The 22225-nt window shown below is 42.5% G+C and overlaps 1 protein-coding gene across 18 annotated transcripts in view; it reads left to right on the top strand.

Annotated features, from left to right (window-relative positions):
• The window catches only part of LOC139378591 (myotubularin-related protein 5-like), a 76276-nt gene that overhangs the window by 33743 nt on the left and 20308 nt on the right, over nt 1-22225 (top strand). For 5 of the 18 annotated variants that reach the window (XM_071120892.1, XM_071120889.1, XM_071120891.1 and 2 more), the window contains exons 4-17: nt 672-797; nt 1030-1140; nt 1665-1751; nt 6212-6241; nt 7694-7799; nt 10415-10547; nt 10781-10904; nt 11942-12055; nt 14806-14883; nt 15142-15255; nt 15505-15633; nt 15729-15827; nt 18401-18611; nt 20919-21031. In XM_071120892.1, the coding sequence (XP_070976993.1) occupies nt 672-797; nt 1030-1140; nt 1665-1751; nt 6212-6241; nt 7694-7799; nt 10415-10547; nt 10781-10904; nt 11942-12055; nt 14806-14883; nt 15142-15255; nt 15505-15633; nt 15729-15827; nt 18401-18611; nt 20919-21031 (1575 nt within the window). The remainder of the gene's footprint in view (nt 1-671; nt 798-1029; nt 1141-1664; nt 1752-6211; nt 6242-7693; nt 7800-10414; nt 10548-10780; nt 10905-11941; nt 12056-14805; nt 14884-15141; nt 15256-15504; nt 15634-15728; nt 15828-18400; nt 18612-20918; nt 21032-22225) is intronic. The other 13 variants (XM_071120894.1, XM_071120898.1, XM_071120893.1 and 10 more) reach the window with 6 other exon arrangements.

Genomic DNA, 22225 nt, shown 5'->3' with positions numbered 1-22225 from the left:
CATCAAAGGTTAGTGATTTAATTTTATCTCTATTTGTGCTTTTTGAAACTCCTCTCTTTGGCTGGAAAAAAAAATGGCTGTGTTTTTCTATGGCTATGTGGTGACCGAACATAATTGTTTGTGGTGCTTTTGCTGTAAAGCGTATTTGAGATCGGACACTGTGGTGATATTCACAACAAGATTAGCTTTAAAATGGTATGAGATACATGTATGTTTGAGGAATTTTAATTTAGATTTTTGATGTTTTAAAATTGGCGCCCTGCACTTTCACTGGCTGTTGTCATATCGCTCCCGTCAACGAGATTGCAGCCATAAGTTAACTGACTTGCCTAGTTAAATAAAGATTAAATAAAGGTGTAAAAAAAGAAAATAAACGGCGTCCAAAATGAACGATTTCCGATTGTTATGAAAACTAGAAATCCGCCATTCCGATTAATCGGTCGACCTCTAAGCTGTACTGTATAGCAAGTGTTTATCCCTACATTTTACGCTGTTGTGGAAATGAGACGATCTGATCATATGAGAAACCGATAACGATTTATAAATGTTCCAAGCAGTACTTGACGTCTGATATTACATTTGATCTTTAATGATACATCTATAGAACATTTGCACAGGGTAGGCTACGTTCTGTACACTGTATGATATTCTGTGTCTTTCTGTGTGTGTAGCTACAGAAAGCTGAGGCCAGTGAGGTGGATGAGGACGAAGTCCCAGGGCTGGTCCAGCCGGCCCAGGTCTTTGCCCCCAAGAGCCTGGTGCTGGTGTCCCGTCTGGACCACACAGAGGTTTTCAGGGTACAACGCACCTCAAAACAATACTCCATGTCCCTGTCTGATACTCCCTTGCACTTCTCATCTCTGTTTCTTGTTACAACGAAGTGTGTTTGAGGCAAATCTAGGCTTGATTTGGCTGTATTTTGCTTTAAGTAGTAGATGTGTTATTTTCCACACAAACCTCATTTGTCATTTCACTACAAGTCAAGGAAAGGTTGTTCTTGTCTTCTGACTGAGTGCCTCCCCTGTGCAGAACTGTTTGGGGCTCATCTACACCGTGCACGTGGACAGCCTCAGTGTTCCCTTGGAAACAGTGATCGGAAACCTCCTCACCTGCGTCATCCCCGTTGCTGGTGGTTCTCAGGTAAACACACCTCCTGCATGCATACCGACTTGTACGTATTCTCCTGAGCAGTGCAACACTCCAATCCAGCTAGCCTATTAGCTTGTTAGCCCCATCCAACCTGCTAGCATATTAGCTTAGCATATTGGCCGATGCAGACTGCTAGCACATTAGCTTAATCAACCGGTTAGCGTTGTAGCTTAGCATTAGCGGGTGTGCTATACTAACCCACAGTGCCGAGTCAATTTCGGTTTCCATGTGTCTGATGCCGTTCCAGCCATTATTATGAGCCGTCCTCCCCTCAGCAGCCTCCACTTCTACACACTATGTATAGAAATATCTACTTAGCGCTTGTATTCGCCCTATGTGCACAATTTAAACGTACTGTTTGTCTCAAACTAATTGAAGGATGCTAAAGCATGAAGCAGTGTAACATACAGTACTACTACTATATTGGGCCTATACGTACATTTCTGTACATTTTGTTCCCTTGTGTAACATGCCATTGAACTCCGCTGTACATTGGTTCCTCCTGTGTGTTACAGATAAATGAGTCCCCAGTATGTAGTTTAAATCTTTCGGTTCCTCAGGCCCTAGCCTGTGACTGGCTACTGGGCTGCTTTCAGGACCAGGTAACATCACCTTCCGGCAGCTTCTTACCAATCCGCTTGCCTCATTGTGATTTTTTTTAGCTATTTAGATAAACATGACGATTCTAAAAAGTATGTTTTGTATTTCCTGTAATCATCTCAAACCATGCTGATTAATATTCACTCAGTGGTTTGCAGTTTGCACTAATCTGCTTTTGTGGGTTTTGTGGCCTAACGATGCTGCATATTCCATGCTACATTAACCTGTCAGTCGTTTTGATAATTTTTGAGACCTTTTTAAAATCAATGAACTATTTTGATTCTATGTGCCGTTGTTTGTCGTGGATCGATCTGACGTGTTCGCCATTGTTGATCTGCTATAAAGTGTGTAGACTTTTCACTTGATGAGGAACACACATGGGTTATCTGAGGGTGACCATATGGGGCACCAGATGGCCTCATAGCAGGCAGTGCTGTGGTCTGAATGAGAGAGAGGACTAAACAGCATTAACACAGACACGCGCAGATCTTGCAAACAAAAACAAACATACACTTGACTTACACACACTCAGAGACCTTCATGCATTGGATAGTATAGTACAGAGTGTTTTTTGTAATAATCTCAGCAAAAAAGAAACGTCCCTTTTTCAGGACCCTGTCTTTCAAAAATAATTTGTAAAAATCAAAATAGCTTCACAGATCTTCATTGTAAAGGGTTTAAACACTGTTTCCCATGCTTGTTCAATGAACCATAAACAATTAATGAACATGCACCTGTGGAAAGGTCGTTAAGACACTAACATCTTACAGATGGTAGGCAATTAAGGTCACAGTTATGAAAACTTAGGACACTAAAGAGGCCTTTCTACTGACTCTGAAAAACACCAAAAGAAAGCTGCCCCTGCTCATCTGCGTGAACTTGCGTTAGGCATGCTGCAAGGAGGCATGAGGACTGCAGATCAATAAATTGCAATGTCCGTACTGTGAGACGCCTAAGACAGCGCTACAGGGAGACAGGACGGACAGCTGATAGTCCTTGTAGTGGCAGACCACGTGTAACAACACCTGCACAGGATCGGTACATCCGAACATCACACCTGCGGGACAGGTACAGGATGGCAACAACAACTACCCCAGTTACACCAGGAACGCACAATCACTCCTTCAGTGCTCAGACTGTCCGCAATAAGATGAGAGAGGCTGTACTGATAGCTTGTTGGCATGTTGTAAGGCAGGTCCTCACCAGACATCACCGGCAACAACATTGCCTATGGGCACAAACCCACTGTCGCTGTACCAGACAGGACTGGCAAAATGTGCTCTTAACTGACGAGTCACGGTTTTGTCTCACCAGGGGTGATGGTCGGATTCACATTTATTGTTGAAGGAATGAGCGTTACACCGATGCCTGTACTCTGGAGCGGGATCAATGTGGAGGGTCCATCATGGTCTGGGGCGGTGTGTCACAGCATCATCGGACTGAGCTCATTGTCATTGCAGGCAATCTCAACTCTGTGCGTTACAATGACGACATCTTCCCCCCTCATGTGGTACCCTTCCTGCAGGCTCATCTTGACATGACCCTCCAACATGACAATGCCACCAGCCATACTGCTCGTTCTGTGTGTGATTTCCTGCAAGACAGGAATGTCAGTGTTCTGCCATGGCCAGCGAAGAGCCCGGATCTCAATCCCATTGAGCATGTCTGGGACCTGTTGGATCGGAGGGTGAGGGCTTGGGCCATTCCCCCCCAGAAATGTCTGGGAACTTGCAGGTGCCTTGGTGGAAGTGTGGGGTAACATCTCACAGCAAGAACTCGCAAATCTGGTGCAGTCTGTGAGGAGGAGATGCACTGCAGTACTTAATGCAGCTGGTGGCCTCCCCCTTTGTTTGGGACACATTATTCAATTTCTGTTAGTCACATGTCTATGGAACTTGTTCAGTTTATGTCTGTTGTTGAATCTTATGTTCATACAAATATTTACACATGTTAAGTTTGCTGAATATAAACTCAGTTGACAGTGAGAGGACGTTCCTTTTTTTGTTGAGTTTATAACAGTACATGAAAAGCTATGGTAGGTGTTTGTTACGGTGTAATAGCAGTAACTTCTAATCACACATGCCTTTTTATTAGACTCAGGTCTGGACTTGCTAGGACTCTCCCCAGTCATGCCACATCAACCACTGTCACCCCAACATGCATTGCAACATATCCACTTTACTACTGGAACTGGCAATCATCTCAACTGTCAGATACGCACTCCTGACATACAGAGTAGCAACCTTTAGCCCCAATACTGTACACTGGAATATATAGGAGTCTGATATGGAACCTGCCTGAACGTTTGTGTGTGCGCACGTCTGCCCGTCTGTATGAGGGATTGAATAGATAATTGTAAATGACTGTCTGTCTAGTCTCCACAATGTCTTCCCATGAACCAGCCCAAGGACGTTCTGTCAATGGGCCAAGCTCCATCAATAACTTAATTTCCTGAAATATTAACTGTAAAACATTAACTAAGCAAATTTCCCTTTTTAAATTAACTTTACTGAAAATGGTCAATGTTACACAAGTTTAACATTTCAGTCCTCAGTTATTTCATCCCATGGTCATGAACACATCGTCTGACTAATTCACATGTTGGATGTACAGTTGAAGTCGGAGGTTTACATACACCTTAGCCAAATACATTTAAACTCAGTTTTTCACAATTCCTGACATTTAATCCTAGTAAAAAATCCCTGTTTTAGGTCAGTTAGGATCACCACTTTATTTTAAATAAGTGAAATGTCAGAATAATAGTAGAGTGATTTATTTCAGCTTTTATTACTTTCATCACATTCCCAGTGGGTCTGAAGTTTACATACACTCGATTAGTATTTGGTAGCGTTGCCTTTAAATTGTTTACCTTGGGTCAAACGTTTTGGGTAGCCTTCCACAAGCTTCCCACAATTTTGGCCCATTCCTCCTGACAGAGCTGGTGTAACTGAGTCAGGTTTGTAGGCCTCCTTGCTCGCACACGCTTTTTCAGTTCTGCCCACAAATTTTCTATAGGATTGAGGTCAGGGCTTTGTGATGGCCACTCCAATACCTTGATTTTGTTGTCCTTAAGCTATTTTGCCACAACTTTGGAAGTATGCTTGGGGTCATTGTTCAGTTGGAAAACCCATTTGCGACCACATTTTAACTTCCTGACGGATGTCTTTAAATTATGTGGATATTTCGAAGCAACATCTTTCCTGCCTCATGATACCATCTATTTTGTGAAGTGCACCAGTCCCTTCTGCAGCAAAGCACACCCACAACATGATGCTTCCACCTGCGTGCTTCATGGTTGGGATGGTGTTCTTCGGCTTGCAAGCCTCCCCATTTTTCCTCCAAACATAACGATGGTCATTATGGCCAAACCATTCTATTTTCGTTTCATCAGACCAAAATACATTTCTCCAAAAAGGTTGATCTTTGTCCCCATGTGCAGTTGGAAACTGTAGTTTGGCTTTTTATGGCAGTTTTGGAGCAGTGGCTTCTTCCTTCCTTAGCGGCCTTTCAGGTTATGTCGATATAGGACTTGTTTTTACTGTGGATATAGATATTTTTGTACCTGTTTCCTCCAGCATCTTCACAAGGTCCTTTGCTGTTGTTCTGGGATTGATTTACACTTTTCACACCAAAGTACGTTCATCTCTAGGAGACAGAACGCGTCTCCTTCCTGAGCGGTATGATGGCTGCCATGGTCCCATGGTGTTTATACTTGCGTACTATTGTTTGTACAGATGAACGTAGCACCTTCAGGCTTTTGGAAATTGGTCCCAAGGATGAATCAGACTTGTGGAGGTCTACAATGTTTTTTGATTTTCCCATGATATCAAGCAAAGAGGCACTGAGTTTGAAGGTAGGCATTGAAATACATCCACAGGTACACCTCCAATTGACTCAAATAATGTCAATTAGCCTATCAGAAGCTTCTAAAGCCATGACATTATTTTCTGGAATTTTCCAAGCTGTTTAAAGGCACAGTCAACTTAGTGTATGTAAACTTCTGACCCACTGGAATTGTGATACAGTGAAATAATCTGTCTGTAAACAATTGTTGGAAAAATTACTTGTGTCATGCACAAAGTAGATGTCCTAAGCGACTTGTCAAAACGATAGTTTATTATCAAGAAATTTGTGGAGTGGTTGAAAAACGAGTTTTAATGACTCCAACCTAAGTGTATGAAAACTTCTGACTTCCACTGTATGTAGCTGTGGATGCTTCCATTTTATTTCCCCTAAGTTGATAGCTGGTTTGACTCTGTGCCTTATGTTCATTTTGCTGCGCACTCATGTCATAATGCCACGCTGTTACCGTCTGAATATATTTGTAATGTTAATGTTTTGTCATTGTTTTGCCATGTTTTTGTTTGGATCCTGTTGTCTCTAATTTGTGTGTTCTCCTATGGTGTATTTCTCTCTCTCTCTCGTTTGTGTGTGTGTGTGTGTGTGTGCTGGACTTGTGTAGCCGGGCCAGGAGGAGAGAGAGGAGAGCTTGGTACGCCGCCTGACTACTTTATTCTCCTTTCAACCAATCAGCTCCTAGCTTTCCCCAATTCTGTCGGGATTCTCCTATGTCTTTGTAACTCACATACCTCTCTCAGCCCATCCTCCTCTCCTCCTCTGCCAGTCAAAATGGTTTTACCTTGAGAGGTCTGCAATCAAATCACTTTAAGGCTCAATCTGTTACCCGATGGCTGATCCTTTTACAATCTGTTATTGGTAGCCTGGAAAAATTCAACGATATCTAATTTGTTGTTGACCAGACGAGTGACTGTGAAATGTGTTCTCAGTGCTGCTGTTGAGAGCATGAGCTAATGCCAACCTTTCCTTCTAAGCTATACACAGATATACCTGGTCCCTGTATTTTATGTACTTTGAGATGAAGATTTGGCTGCAGTAGATTCCTGCTTCTGGAGTTTATTTTAAACGGCTGTATTTTCGAAGAATTTCTGTACTAAAAATAATTTGCATTCCTACTTGTCAACTGTGGTATACAGCCTCTGTAGGTAGTTCCAGTTGTTTCTGTATGTTCTGTTGTATTACTATGTGATGTCTGTCCTCGAGGCTGCTGTGGTTGTGTTTCTTTGTGATGTATTGGATGCCTTCTTTGACCTTGTGCTACCTGTCCTGTATGCAACTTTTTGCAATCTGTCTTCATTTGCAGGCAAGACTCACTGTGCTAATCATGCTGTGCAAATTATGCCTTAATTCATGTCGGCCAACAGGCTTTTTCGGTCTTGCAAATACTTAAAAATCCAAAAGTCATTGAAATTTCATGCAACATAAAGATCACACTTACAAATTATGGCAATTTATATCTTACACCAACTACTACAACTCTCTTGAGCTATAAATGTAATGTATGTGCTGCAATGTGAAGTTTACATGGTTAAGATCAGATGTTTCATGAATGTTACAATCAACAACAAAAATCATTGTCTTTCACTTTCCTTCTGCGTCACATGGCCGTAAGAGCTATCCCGTAACACTAAACGAATAAGACACTAAACCAATAAGACATTTCAAATGGTAAGACCCCCTGAAATCCTTCAAACGTATGAACTCTGCCCTTTCCATACTCAAAACACAATGGAAATCTTTCTGTATGGACAATCTGGCATGTCATTGATATTTGACTCCCATAAAGGCTCATTAAATATAGTGGGCTGATTGAGTCTGTGGTAAGGCCCAGGAGAGCTTGGTACGAGCTTGGTTTCTCAGTTCAGCATAGGTCAGTTCTCTCATGTTCAGCTGTGAATGGCTGGTTACTGTGGAGTTCTAATGTACCTGCTAAACCCCTGTGATTCTCCCCATCTGATTTCTCCTCTCCTCGATACCTCTGTGATTGTGCTGATTGTTGCTGATCCCTTTTTTTTCCCAAGAAAGGGCGTTCACATGATCTGTTCTCTTTTTCCATGCGTCCCTCTTTCTCTCTTTGTCTCTCTAGAGGACTATAACATTGGGTGCGGGCGATCGACAGGTCATCCAGACTCCTATCAACGACTCCCTCCCTGTCAGCGGCAGCAGCGTAGCCCATCTCTTTAGACAGCTTGGTACGGCAAATCACGATGCAGTTTATTCAGCCCTGGACCGATTGGGCACTTTATGATCAGTGATATGGACCAATAAAAGTCCAATGTTCCTTTGAGAGAAGACCTTCCCCAATTGTTGAATTTCTTAATGAACGCAAATCACAGGCCTATATTTGATATGAGTTAGGGGACAAGGCAAAAGTGTGTGTGCATATCTCTATACTACCGTTGAAAAGTTTGGGGTCACTTAGAAATGTCCTTGTTTTTGAAAGAAAAACACTTTTTTTTTGGCTATTAAAATAACATCAAATTGATCAGAAATACAGTGTAGGCATTGTTAATGTTGTAAATGACTATTGTAGCTAGAAACGGCAGATAAAAAATAAAAAAGGCCCATTATCAGCAACCATCACTCCTGTGTTCCAATGGCACGTTGTGTTAGCTAATTCAAGTTTATCATTTTATAAGGCTAATTGATCATTAGAAAACCCTTTTGCAATTATGTTATCACAGCTGAAAACTGTGGTGCTGATTTAAAGAAGCAATAAAACTGGCCTTTAGACTAGTTGAGTATCTGGAGCATCAGCGTTTGTGGGTTCGATTACAGGCTCAAAATGTCAGGAAACCAAATAATTTCTTCTGAAACTTGTCAGTCTATTCTTGTTCTGAGAAATTAAGGCTATTGAAATGAACGCTATTCCATGTGAGAAATGACCAAGAAACTGAAGATCTCGCACAGCGCTGTGTACCACTCCCTTCACAGAACAGCTCAAACGGTCTCTAACCAGAATAGAAAGAGTGGGAGGCCCCGATGCATAACTGAGTTAGAGGACAAGTACATTCGTGTCTTGTTTTAGAAACAGACACCTCACAAGTCCTCAACTGGCAGCTTCATTAAATAGTACCCGCAAAACACCAGTCTCAATGCAGTGAAGAGGCGACTTTGTGATGCTGGCCTTCTCGGCAGAGTTGCAAAGAAAAAGCCATATCTCAGACTGGCTAATAAAAATAAAAGATTAAGATGTGCACATTTTTCATTTATTTTACCTTTATTTAACTAGGCAAGTCAGTTAAGAACAAAGTCTTATTTTCAATGACGGCCTAGGAACAGTGGGTTAACTGCCTGTTCAGGGGCAGAATGACAGATTTGTACCTTGTCAGCTCGGGGGTTTGAACTTGAAACCTTCCGGTTACTAGTCCAACGCTCTAACCACTAGGCTACCCTGGACAGAGGAGCTCTGCCAGCATCCTGCAGTCGCCTCTTCACTGTTGACAGTTCCAGCTACAATAGTCCTTTACAGCTGATCAATTTGATGTTATTTTAATGGACAAAAAATGTGCTTTTCTTTCAAAAACAAGGACATTTCTAAGTGACCCCAAATTATATATACATACATTACAGCCTCATTCAAAAATGTATTTAATCATTTTTCCCCCTCATCAATCTACACACAATACCCCATAATGACACAACAAAAACAGCTTTTCAGAAATTTTGGCCCAAAAATATAAATTTTTGCACATGTATAAAAATAAAAAACTGAAATACCACATTTACATAAGTATTCAGACCCTTTTACTTAGCACTTTGTTGAAGCACCTTTGGCAGCGATTACAGCCTCAAGTCTTCTTGGGAATGACACTACAAGCTTGGCACACCTGTATTTGGGGAGTTTCTCCCATTCTTCTCTGTAGATCCTCTCAAGCTCTGTCCGGTTGGATGGGGAGTGTCACTGCACAGCTATTTTCACGTCTCTCCTGAGATGTTCGTCCGGGCTCTGGCTGGGCCACTCAAGGACATTCAGAGACTTGTCCCGAAGCCACTCCTGCGATGTCTTTGCTGTCTCCTTAGGGTCGTTGTCCTGTTGGAAGGTTGACCTTTGCCCCAGTCTGAGATCCTGAGCGCTCTGGAGCAGGTTTTCATCAAGGATCTCTCTGTACTTTGCTCCGTTCATCTTTGCCTCTATCCTGACTTGTCTCCCAGTCCCTGCCGCTGAAAAACATGATGCTGCCACCCATGCTTCACCGAAGGGATGGTGCCAGGTTTCCTGCAGACGTGACGCTTGCCATTGAGGCCAAAGAGTTCAATCTTGGTTTCATCAGACCAGAGAATCTTGTTTCTCATGGTCAGAGTTCTTTAGGTGCCTTTTTGCAAACTCTAAGCGGGCTGTCATGTGCCGTTTTTCCTGAGGAGTGGCTTATGTCTGGCCAGTCTACTATAAAGGCCTTATTGGTGAGGTGCTACAGAGATGGTTGTCCTTCTGGAAGGTTCTCCCATCTCCACAGAGGAACTCTGGAGCTCTGTCAGTGACCATCACCAAGTTGTAGAAACCTCTCAAGGATGATCAATGGAAACAAGATGCGCCTGAGCTCAATTTTGAGTCTCATAGCAAAGGGTGTGAATTCTTGTGTAAATAAGGTATTTCAGTTTTTTATTTGGTATAAATTATCAAAACATTTGAACAACCTGTTTTTGCTTGGTCATATTGGGGTATTGTATGTGTGTATATATCAGTCTTTATGCCTGCATGTTTGATAATTTGTTCGAAGATACATTTGATCTTTACAATCCACGCAGTCGGTCTTTCCCTGCAGGTGAAGTGAATACTGTACTTCTGTTATGTTGTTGCTCTCAGGTATAGTGAACGTCCTGTATCTGTTCTGTGCTGCTCTGACGGAACACAAAATCCTGTTCCTGTCCAGCAGCTACCAGAGACTAACAGACGCCTGCAGAGCACTACTGGCCATCATGTTCCCCCTCAAATACAGGTGCGTGTTAGCGTGCCTGCGTGTGTGTGTGTGCGTGCGCACACGCACGACTGTATGTGTTTTTCATTGTAAAATAGGGTCATAGATGTCTTTTTATATAGGGAATTTACAGGGATTTGATTAATAAGATATTGGTCTGTTTGGGGAATTTTATGATTTCCTCACACTTATCATATCATCTCCTAATCTGATTGCTTGTAAATCTGTTGTCCTCTTGTTTTCCCTCCCGTCAGTTTTACATACGTCCCCATCCTGCCGGGAAAACTCCTGGAGGTGCTGAGCACGCCCACGCCTTTCATCATCGGGGTCAATTCTTTCTTCCGTTCCGAGACCCAGGAACTGGTGGGTAGCATGACCGTATGTTCCAATCTACAATACTTCTTTTGATTTATTTTCTATGTGATGTTTATATATTCCGTCAGTGTATGCTTTTGTAAAGCCTATCTGCCAGTAAAGACTGTCTTCATTCTGTGTTGCCCCCCCCCATACTTTGACAGCATGTAGTACTATCTTGATTACTAGATATGTGTTTGTCAGTTCTCTGGCCTTCCTTCCTTATCTATAATTAATCTCACTCAACAACCCAGACCTGCTGTGTTTTAGCCAATCTGAAACCTCTTTTAGCTTAAATATCTCGCAGTACTAACACAACTGTCTTTGTAACCAATGCCAAGGCACATTCGCAATATACCTGACACGTAAATTAAATATCTTCATTCTATATTCAGTGGAATGTTGGATGACTTTGAAAGTGTTTCCTTTGTTATTAAGAACAAACTAATGGTTAAGATGAATAATACTAATAATACATTTATTTTGTATATTGCTTTTCATTAGTTATCTCAAAGCTCTGAGGAAAAAATAATACAAAAGGATATTCAATAAAAACCAGGTACATTTTTAGAATGAAGGCAGGTAAAATAGCAGTAGTGGGCTAGGCACTAAATACATTTCAGATTGGGACTAGGACTATGAAAAGACAGCCATTATAGTGTCATGTTTCTGAGGTCTAGGTTAGGGTGCGTCAAACTACGTGGTCCCTCGCCATGCTTTGTTATGTAATGACTTTAACAACAGACCGCCTGTCTGTATAATATAGTATACGATACAGTCACATGGCTCTGGTAGATCGATTTGATCATGGAGTGTAAGGGGTGAGAGGTTATCGCTTCTCACCCCTTAAAATGTTCCCGGTAAATGTACATTTCACTGCTGCAGTAGGTAAAGTTCTGTAATGAACAGCTGTTGACAAGCGTTTGTGTCCGGCTCTGTCAGTCACTACTGTTATCAATCAGCACACTTAGCCTCATGTACAGTTTACAGTACAGTGATCTCTTACAAGATCAATCAAAGATATCGTACTGACTGGGCCGTCCGTGTGTGTTGTTCTACAGTTGGACGTGATCATTGCTGACCTGGACGGAGGCACAGTGACCATCCCGGAGTGTGTCCACATCTCCCTGCTCCCCGACCCCCTCTTGCAGCAGACCCAGACCGCCCTCTCCATGGTAACTACCATGACGACAACACTCACACCCCACCGCAACACCCTTCAGACTTCTACACCTTCACTTCATACAGCTACATCAGTCACCAATACCAGTACAGCACGTTAACCCAACACAGGGACTCCCACTATGTATTACCCTGAACCATGTACAGCTATAGTGGTTTAAGCACAGCATCACATTGAGATGTTGATTTACTACTTCTGAACCAACTCCTTTTCTAAATAAGATCAAGTTCCTTATTGCAATCGAGCTTCTCACTGCCAGCACAATCTGGAAATTCCTCTTGTTCAGATAAGATCCATGTTATGTAAAACAAATCTGATTTCCTGACTGGTCCTGCCTATCGTTGGTATCTGCCGGCTGTCTTAAGCATTTGTTCCTATGTGGAGTAGAGGCGAGCCATGCCATAGCTTTCCCATCAATAGCTACAACAAACAAATGGTGGCAGAATTTATTTATTGAATAATTCTCGTTGATATTGTATGCAATCATATGTTTGTGGGAAATTACTTTGATCACAATCTTAAATTCTAATTGTAAGAGATCGGCACTACCATTACACACCCCTATAAAACAATATCATATTTTACAATATTGAAATTACCCATGAGTCACATCTATAAAAACAATACAGTCTTGAACTGTTCATGAGGATATGTCCGTTTTTAGTTTCACAATTGGTGTGAGTTACCACGTGCTGAGTTTACTGTAATGTGCAGAGTTTACTGTAATACACAGTAGTCCGATAAAGAATTATGAAATGTATCTTCCCATTTTCAATGAATGAAATGATTCTGCAGCCAAAAGAGGAGTTTTTTGTTTGCCTGTATGACATTGGCATTGATTCCCACAGCCCAAACAGTGTGTGTTTGTGTTATCAGAGTTAGACCAGAGGGAGAAGATGAATTATAGAATCTGACATGCTGTCCCACATGAGAAATATTTGGGAACATATTATTCCCTAGATGTAATTGTCTTCCTCCCCTCATTTCTTTATCAGGATAAGAGTCAAGTTGTATGTTTTAATATGAAGGAACATTTGATATGGACTTGGCGTAGATTGCTCAGAATATTGCCAAACAGACATTGCTTGGGACTTCTCAAAATGCGTACTTCATTCGTTTTTTGGCACATTTCTTAACTGTTTTAAATGAATTCCAATTTGGGTTGTTTTCTGACACATGTCCGTGGTGAATTATATCTTATGTGACAGTATACAGTGTTTATGCTTTTGTAACTCTCCAAGGCTGTCTGTCTGAGACCAATGGGGTTTATATCAGGCCGGTCTCTATGATCTCTATTGGCTGGAGGGCATGAAACATGAGCCATACTCAATCTGCACGGTTACTAGCCAATATGTTACGGCTAGACTGAACAGGAGAAGAGGGAGGGAGGGAGGGAGGGTAAGAGAGAATGAGACTGGGTTAGGCTGTTATTGTGTCCTCTCGGTCAGAGGTACAGTGAAAAGGACCTGCTCCTAAACCGGTATACTTTTCCATTGTCCGTCATTACCATGTTTAAACATTTATTGGTGTTTGATGAACAACACAGTAGAAAGAGCTAGGTACCAGCTAATACCTGCTCTGGTAAGTAATAGGGACTGTAAAATTGTTCCATCTCAGAACAACCGGTCCTCTGATGGGACCTGACCATTCTACAATACAATATACAGGCCTCTCCCTCTTCCCTCTGTTCTTTCCTCCTTTCTTCCCCCTGTCTCCCTCTGTACTAACCTGTGTGGGCCATAGAGACTTGTAGTGCTGGCCCGGTGACCCTGCATGGCTGGAATGAGACCAGAGCCCGATAATGCAGGGAGAATTTCACTGGAAGTGCTAGTCCTCTGTGTCCTGAGTCAATAAAACACTTTGCGTTCATGTGACATGTATGCACACATGCTTCCTTCCATAACCAATGAAGCACATTGTGAGTGTGTGTGATCGTGGGGTCCATTTCACCCTGCATTTGTCTGTCTGCACTGTCAGTCTGTGCGGCGCCAGCCCCAGGACCCATGGCCCATGGTCAGTCTGGATGGGGTCTGACCTACGTTGTCAGGGAGGGACACATTTCCCCAGTCCCAGCCTCCGCCTCCCAGCTGGCTCACGTAACATAACAGGCCTGAGTCTAAGTGACCTTCACAGAGAGGATAATTGCCGAGCGTGAAAAGCGATAGCTTTTGCAACTGGAGGGATAATTAATTTGTTTAATCATCTGGAAAAGTTATGTGGGTGGTGGGGGTTGGTGGAGTGCAGTGTGTGTGTGGGTGGTGGGGGTTGGTGGAGTGCAGTGTGTGTGTGGAGGCGGGTGGTGGGTGTAGGTTGTTGCTGTGATGCGTCTAGAGATAGTTGGGCAGCAACCGTTAGGTGTGGGCTTATCTAGGTACTCTGCTGCTCTCAGCGATTAGCTGAATTTATTCACATCACCATCCCCAAATATAAATAGGACTGTGAATAGGAGCTGCTGCAGCTAATTTAGTTAATGGGTGTTTGCTGCTTAGTCTAAAGCCACATGTCTCATTTATGAGAGGGGCTTCCTAGAATTCTCATCTTCTTAAAAGCTTCTGACCGCATATTGTAATTTATGGTACCCGATGAAGCAGTGTCCGAAAGCCAAAATATAGCAGCAGCTGCTGTAGGATTTATGTACTGAATAATATTGATGAACTGAACGGATGTAATGAGAAGACTGTTAAATTATATTTCTGTCCATGTTATTGTAATGTGATTCCTGCCATCTTGTTGCGTTTGTAGGTGTTGGACCCAGAGCTGGAGATAGCTGACCATGCCTTCCCCCCTTCCTCCACACAACCCTCCACACTCAAGATTCAGGTAATGTAGAACCCTTCCATCCTCGGTGGAAGATGTGTTTGGAAAAAGTATGAATAAAATTGCACTCAGTACTGTAAGTCGCTCTGGATAAGAACGTCTGCTAAATGACTCAAATGTAAATGTGAGAAAGTCTCTGTCCCTTTGTTTGAGGCAATGCTGCAGCAAGGTCTCTGGATTTCTGAGCTTTCTCAGGCTTACTGTCCAGCTGTCCCATACTTACCCCTCAGTATGTTATAATTCCCTGTCTGTGTGTTGCAGGATAAGGAGATCCGGGCGGTGTTTCTGTGGCTGTTCGGCCAGCTGTTCCATGGCTATCGCTGGTGTTTGCACATCATCCGGATCCACCCTGAACCAGTCATCCGCTTCCATAAGGTACACATCACCTTCTATCTCTCTGAACTTTATTCCTAAGGTGATATATTACATTGTGTTCATACAAGCCTGCAACTAACTACGATCTTTATGAACACAATGGAATATATCACTTTAATGTCTGCCTGGAGGAGAAAAACATTTAGCTCTAAACAGACCTGCGAACTGTCTGTTTTGAGTCTAACACTTAGAGAGGAAGAGTGGAACAAGAATCTCAGGCTTGATGAGAGTGTGTGTGTGTTCCTCCAGGCTGCGTTCCTGGGCCAGAGGGCTCTGACTGAGGATGACTTCTTGATGAAGGTTTTGGACGGTATGGCGTTCGCTGGGTTCATATCGGAGAGAGGGCCACCTTACAGACCCACAGACCTGTTCGATGACGTGAGTATCCCCACACACACACACCTTCCCAATCAGTGGTAAAGATGTGAAGGATAAAGCATTCTAACTTCATGTTTTTCTTTTCCTGTGGACAGCTGATCGCCAATCAGGTGGAGCGTATTCGCCAGGAGGAGTGCAGTCCTCACAAAGTCATGAACCATATCAAGGAGCTAGCCGAGCAGCTTTTCAAAAACGTATGTTGTCCATAAAAAAAATGAAAAACATGTTTATTGATTTTATTTACAGATGCAGGATCATGATTTTATCACCCTTTTGTTGCTGAGAAATTATGCTGATGAGCTTCGTGATTTATGTAAAATTCAATGAAAACCCAAACAAACGTGGTTATTTTAACAGTATAGGCCGATTTTCACGCCAGCATGGTCCAGGAATATGTTTGGTATCACAGATAGTTTGTTTTGAAAATCATGATGAAAGTAGCTGTTTTAGACCCTTTTTAGACCTAAACATAGCTCCTGTAAGACTCTACGATCCGTGAACTGTACATGGAACAGATAACATCTCGGTGTCATTATACTCCTTACAGTGTGCTCTACAATATGGGGTATGTCTTGATTCTGATTTTTCTTTTAAATTTTAAAATTTATTCAACATTAAAACTTCTGTTCATATCTCAAAAGTATCCTTTTTGATGTTGTTTATTTTAAGACATTGCTTGGAACTATACTCTTAAAACACAGCAAGTTTCCAGTGTGGTCTCTCTGCTGCTTTTGAAGAAATGATCCATTCAGGTAATGTAGAACCCTTCCATCCTCGGTGGAAGATGTGTTTGGAAAAAGTATGAATAAAATTGCACTCACTACTGTAAGTCGCTCTGGATAAGAACGTCTGCTAAATGACTCAAATGTAAATGTGAGAAAGTCTCTGTCCCTTTGTTTGGGGCAATGCTGCAGCAAGGTCTCTGGATTTCTGAGCTTTCTCAGGCTTACTGTCCAGCTGTCCCATACTTACCCCTCAGTATGTTATAATTCCCTGTCTGTGACAGACCCTTTTGATTGTCATAAAAGGTCATTAACCAATCACAGCCTCATGTAGGATTGCACGTTTTAGCAAATCACCAGCAGAAGGAATTCTCTTTGAATTCATTTTCCCATTCATTGTGTTGGTGGTGCTCATAAAATGTTTCAGAACTTTAAAAGTAGCAGAGAGCCCACTCTGGAAATTTGATATGCTTGTAGACAATATTCCCTCTATGCTCCGGTCGTGCGCAGGTGCGCAGCTCCCCGGGACTGCCGTGCAGAAGAAATATCAGCTCGCGCAGAGAAGCACGAGATTGAACTTCAGTCAACTTGCTTTTTCCCTTTTAGTTAACACGATCAACAAGTCAGGCCCATACTCCACACACAGACTGGTGCGCCATAACCAATCAGAGCTGCAGTATCCCTATATGCAAATAGATCATTGCCATATATGGATCTGTGCTTTTCCCTTTTAACTGGACTGTGTTTACAGCATGAGTGATTGTGTGCAGATATGCTTGTTTTGCATTTGTCCTGGTGTGTACATTTGTTCATATTCTTGGCTATTAAGTGAGTTATTAGCACATTTCTAGTCAGCAATGGGGGAGTGGTTGCTTCCGACAAGAGCACATAATGTGTGCATTTCTAGCCATCTTTGAAAAGCAAGTCAGGTGTCTTAAAGGGGCAGTGTTGTATTTTGAGACAGGCTTGAATTAGCTAAGGCAGAGGGTAGTATAATTTGTCTTATTCTGTGTAATAATGGTATGGGAATAATAATACATTTTATTTTGTATCAAACACAACATTTTCAGTCACCTCCTTGTCTGAAGGACAAGTGGATAAACAGGTTAATGGAAATCCCTACATGTTTTTATTTTATTTTTAAGTCTCATGGAATTTAGGCCTATGTTGAACACCACACATTAGCTGCTATTGTTGGCTGAATGATAGAACAGCTATTTCCATGTTAAAATGTTATGGGATGCATTTTCTCCATAGTTTTTTATGGTAGACCACTCTGATAGGCCTACATATGATCAAATAGCCACAGAAGCTTACTTGGCCACTGTTAAAACGGTAACTTAAAGCCGGTACAGCCGCAGTGTTCACAGTAAACGCGCACCAGAAGTTGCACAGAATTTACACAACGTTTGCACTCAGCAGACCTGAAATTTGTTCAGTGCCTAATTTTTTGGGAGGTAAAATTGCTTGTAGAGTAAATTGTTTAAAACAATGTCTAAAAATGTTGAATGAATTGATGTGTAAAATTGTATTTCAGAAAGTATCGATATTCCATATTTTAGAGAACACTATAAGGAGTATAATGACACCAAGAGGTTATCTGTATCATGTACAGTTCACGGATCATTGGGTCTTACAGGGGAGGCATTTACAGGTCTAAAAAGGGACTGAAATGTTGGCTTTCATTATTTTCTCAAAATGGTTTGTTACAATGTACAAAGAGTATCAACCATCCTTCCTCCCAATAAAGTTTCTATGAACAATCTGAGATACCAAAACTATTTTTGGGCCATGCTGACATGGAATAGTCCTATTGCATTTTTCATGTAGCCTATTTTTGGCCAGCTAATAGCCTAACCACCGATGAAGTAACATTATGGACTAAGCGTTCAAATCCTGTTGCTGTGACAATTAAGGTCAAATTAAGATCCTCCATCTGTATGTAATGTAGTAACTAAAATTACAGGCGGCCACTTACCTCTTTTCTTTGCCCTTTCTCCCCCTACACCTTTATGGTCGCTCACCTTTTATTCTCCCCCCATCAGGAGAACCCATACCCTGTCGTGGCCATGCATAAGGTGCAGCGGCCAGCTGAGAGCCCTGGTCACAATGACCCCAAGAACTTGGCCATCTTCCCTCCGCTGGATGACGTCACAGTCCAGCTCTTCATCGACCACGCCGCCGCCAAGCTCAAGACCGCCCCGCCCATGGTCAGGGCCGAGCTCAATGGCATGGTGCCCTCCGGACCCCCACTGGGTGAGTGTGCCAGGCTGGGTGGGAAAGACTGAGTGGAGGGGATAGTGTGGGCTGGGGGGTAGAGCACTCTTGACCCAAACTGCTACAGACCTATATCTATCCTACCCTGCCTTTCTAAAGTCTTCGAAAGCCAAGTCAACAAACAGATTACCGACCATTTCGAATCTCACCATACCCTCTCTGCTATGAAATCTGGTTACAGAGCTGGTCATGGGTGCACCTCAGCCACGCTCAAGGTCCTAAACGATATCTTAACCGCCATCGCTAAGAAACATTACTGTGCAGCCGTATTCATTGATCTGGCCAAGGCTTTAGACTCTGTCAATCACCACATCCTCATCGGCAGACTCGACAGCCTTGGTTTCTCTAATGATTGCCTCGCCTGGTTCACCAACTACTTCTCTGATAGAGTTCAGTGTGTCAAATCGGAGGGTCTGTTGTCCGGGCCTCTGGCAGTCTCTATGGGGGTGCCACAGGGTTAAATTCTTGGACCGACTCTCTTCTCTGTATACATCAATGATGTCGCTCTTGCTGCTGGTGAGTCTCTGATCCACCTCTACGCAGACGACACCATTCTGTATACTTCTGGCCCTTCTTTGGACACTGTGTTACCCTCCAGGCGAGCTTCAATGCCATACAACTCTCCTTCCGTGGCCTCCAATTGCTCTTAAATACAAGTAAAACTAAATGCATGCTCTTCAACCGATCGCTGCCTGCACCTGCCCGCCTGTCCAACATCACTACTCTGGACGGCTCTGACTTAGAATATGTGGACAACTACAAATACCTAGGTGTCTGGTTAGACTGTGAACTCTCCTTCCAGACCCACATCAAACATCTACAATCCAAAGTTAAATCTAGAATTGGCTTCCTATTTCGCAACAAAGCATCCTTCACTCATGCTGCCAAACATACCCTTGTAAAACTGACCATCCTACCAATCCTCGACTTTGGCGATGTCATTTACAAAATAGCCTCCAATACCCTACTCAACAAATTGGATGCAGTCTATCACAGTGCCATCCGTTTTGTCACCAAAGCCTCATATACTACCCACCATTGCGACCTGTACACTCTCGTTGGCTGGCCCTCGCTTCATACTCGTCGCCAAACCCACTGGCTCCATGTCATCTACAAGACCCTGCTAGGTAAAGTCTCCCCTTATCTCAGCTCGCTGGTCACCATAGCATCACCCACCTGTAGCACGTGCTCCAGCAGGTATATCTTTCTGGTCACCCCCAAAACCAATTCTTTCTTTGGCCGCCTCTCCTTCCAGTTCTCTGCTGCCAATGACTGGAACGTACTACAAAAATCTCTGAAACTGGAAACACTTATCTCCCTCACTAGCTTTAAGCACCATCTGTCAGAGCAGCTCACCGATTACTGCACTTGCACATAGCCCACCTATAATTTAGCCCAAACAACTACCTCTTTCCCTACTGTATTTATTTGATTTATTTTGCTCCTTTGCACCCCATTATTTGTATTTCTACTTTGCACATTCTTCCACTGCAAATCTACCATTCCAGCGTTTTACTTGCTATATTGTATTTACTTTGCCGCCATGGCCTTTTTTTGTCTTTACCTCCCTTATCTCACCTAATTTGTTCACATCGTATGTAGACTTGTTTCTACTGTATTATTGACTGTATGTTTGTTTTACTCCATGTGTAACTCTGTGTCGTTGTATGTGTCGAACTGCTTTGGTTTTATCTTGGCCAGGTTGCAATTGTAAATGAGAACTTGTTCTTAACTTGCCTACCTAGTTAAATAAAGGTAAAATAAATAAATAAAATAAAATAGGCATGAGATGGTGCAATTTAAGTAGTGGAGTGAATGGATGGTTGAAAGACTGATGCAGACATTCCTATTGGGTTGTGGGTTAGAAGTTAGCAGAGATGCCAAAATGAGATTGTCTGATGGATTGGCTTGATGTCTGGTGTAAAGAGGCTGATACAGGCCACCCGACAAGCCTCCAGACAGTCCACTGTGTTAGATGGGTCACATAGGATGACCTCTATCTCTCAGCATGGGTTTAATTGAGCTGGATTTCTGTGGAGCTTCAGCGTAGACTGATGAGTGTGTCGGGTTCACCCAACAATCCACCCGACAGTCTTCCAGTCCACCCGACAGTCTTCCAGTCCACCCGACAGTCCTCCAGTCCACCCGACAGTCCACTGTGTTTGGACGACCTCTGTGTGACCCATCCATCTCTCAGCATGGGTTTAATTGAGCTGGATTCAGTGTAGCTTCAGTGTAGACTGATGAGTGTGATGTAATAATTGCTGATTCGTGGTGTTCCTCCAGGAGACATTGTGGACAGGCATGGTCATGTCCTGGCTAACAGCGCTCGCAGGCTGGAGGTGGTCAGGAACTGCATTACCTACATATTTGACAACAAGATGCTGGAGGCCAAGAAGGTGAGAGACAAGGCCACAACAGCATCTCCATGCTCGGCCATTTTAGAATGATAAAAGTTGTTTTAAACGTTTAACAATTTATAGCTGATTCATAGTAAAGGTTGACTGATTAATTGGAATGGCCGACTAATTAGGGCCGATTTTAAGTTTTCATAACAATCGGTAATCTGCATTTTTGGACACCGATCATGGCCGATTACATTGCACTCCACGAGGAGACTGCGTGGCAGGCTGACTACCTGTTATGCGAGTTCCGCAAGGAGGAGAAGGTGCTAGCTAGCAATAAACATATCTTATAAAAAACAATCTTAACAAAATCACTAGTTAACTACACATGGTTGATGATATTACTAGTTTATCTAGCTTGTCCTGCGTTGCATATAATCGATGCGGTTCCTGTTAATTTATCATTGAATCATAGCCTACTTTGCCAAACGGGGGATGATTTTAACAAAAGCGAATTTGTGAAAAAAGCACAATCGTTGCACGAATGTACCTAACCATAAACATCAATGCCCCTTAAAATCAATACACAGAAGTATATATATTTTTAAACCTGCATATTTAGTTAAAAGAAATTCATGTTAGCAGGCAATATTAAACTATGGAAGTTGTCACTTCTCTTGCGTTCATTGCACGCAGAGTCAGAGTATATGCTACAGTTTGGGGCGCCTGGCTCGTTGCGAACTCATTTGCCAGAATTTTAAGTAATTATGACATAACATTGAAGGTTGTGCAATGTAACAGCAATATTTAGACTTTTAGATGGCACCCGTTAGATAAAATACGTAACGGTTCCGTATTTCACTGAAAGAATAAATGTTTTGTTTTCAAAATGATAGTTTCCGGATTCGACCATATTAATGACCTAATAACTGTGTTATTATATTATAATTAAGTCTATGATTTGATAGAGCAGTCTGACTGAGCGGTGGTAGGCAGCAGCAGGCTCATAAGCATTCATTCAAACAGCACTTTACTGTGTTTGCCAGCAGCTCTTCGCAATGCTTCAAGCATTGCACTGTTTATGACTTCAAGCCTATCAACTCCAGAGATTAGGCTGGCAATACTAAAGTACCTATTAGAACATCCAATTGTCAAAGGTATATGAAATACAAATACTCTCTATAGAGAGAAATAGTCCTATAATAACTACAACCTAAACTTCTAACCTGGGAATATTGAAGACTCATG

Source organism: Oncorhynchus clarkii, chromosome 21 (genome assembly GCF_045791955.1).
Source record: "Oncorhynchus clarkii lewisi isolate Uvic-CL-2024 chromosome 21, UVic_Ocla_1.0, whole genome shotgun sequence".
NCBI classification, from domain to species: Eukaryota; Metazoa; Chordata; class Actinopteri; order Salmoniformes; family Salmonidae; genus Oncorhynchus; species Oncorhynchus clarkii.
Note: the sequence above shows the minus strand (reverse complement) of the source record. Positions and strands in the feature narration are given on the sequence as shown.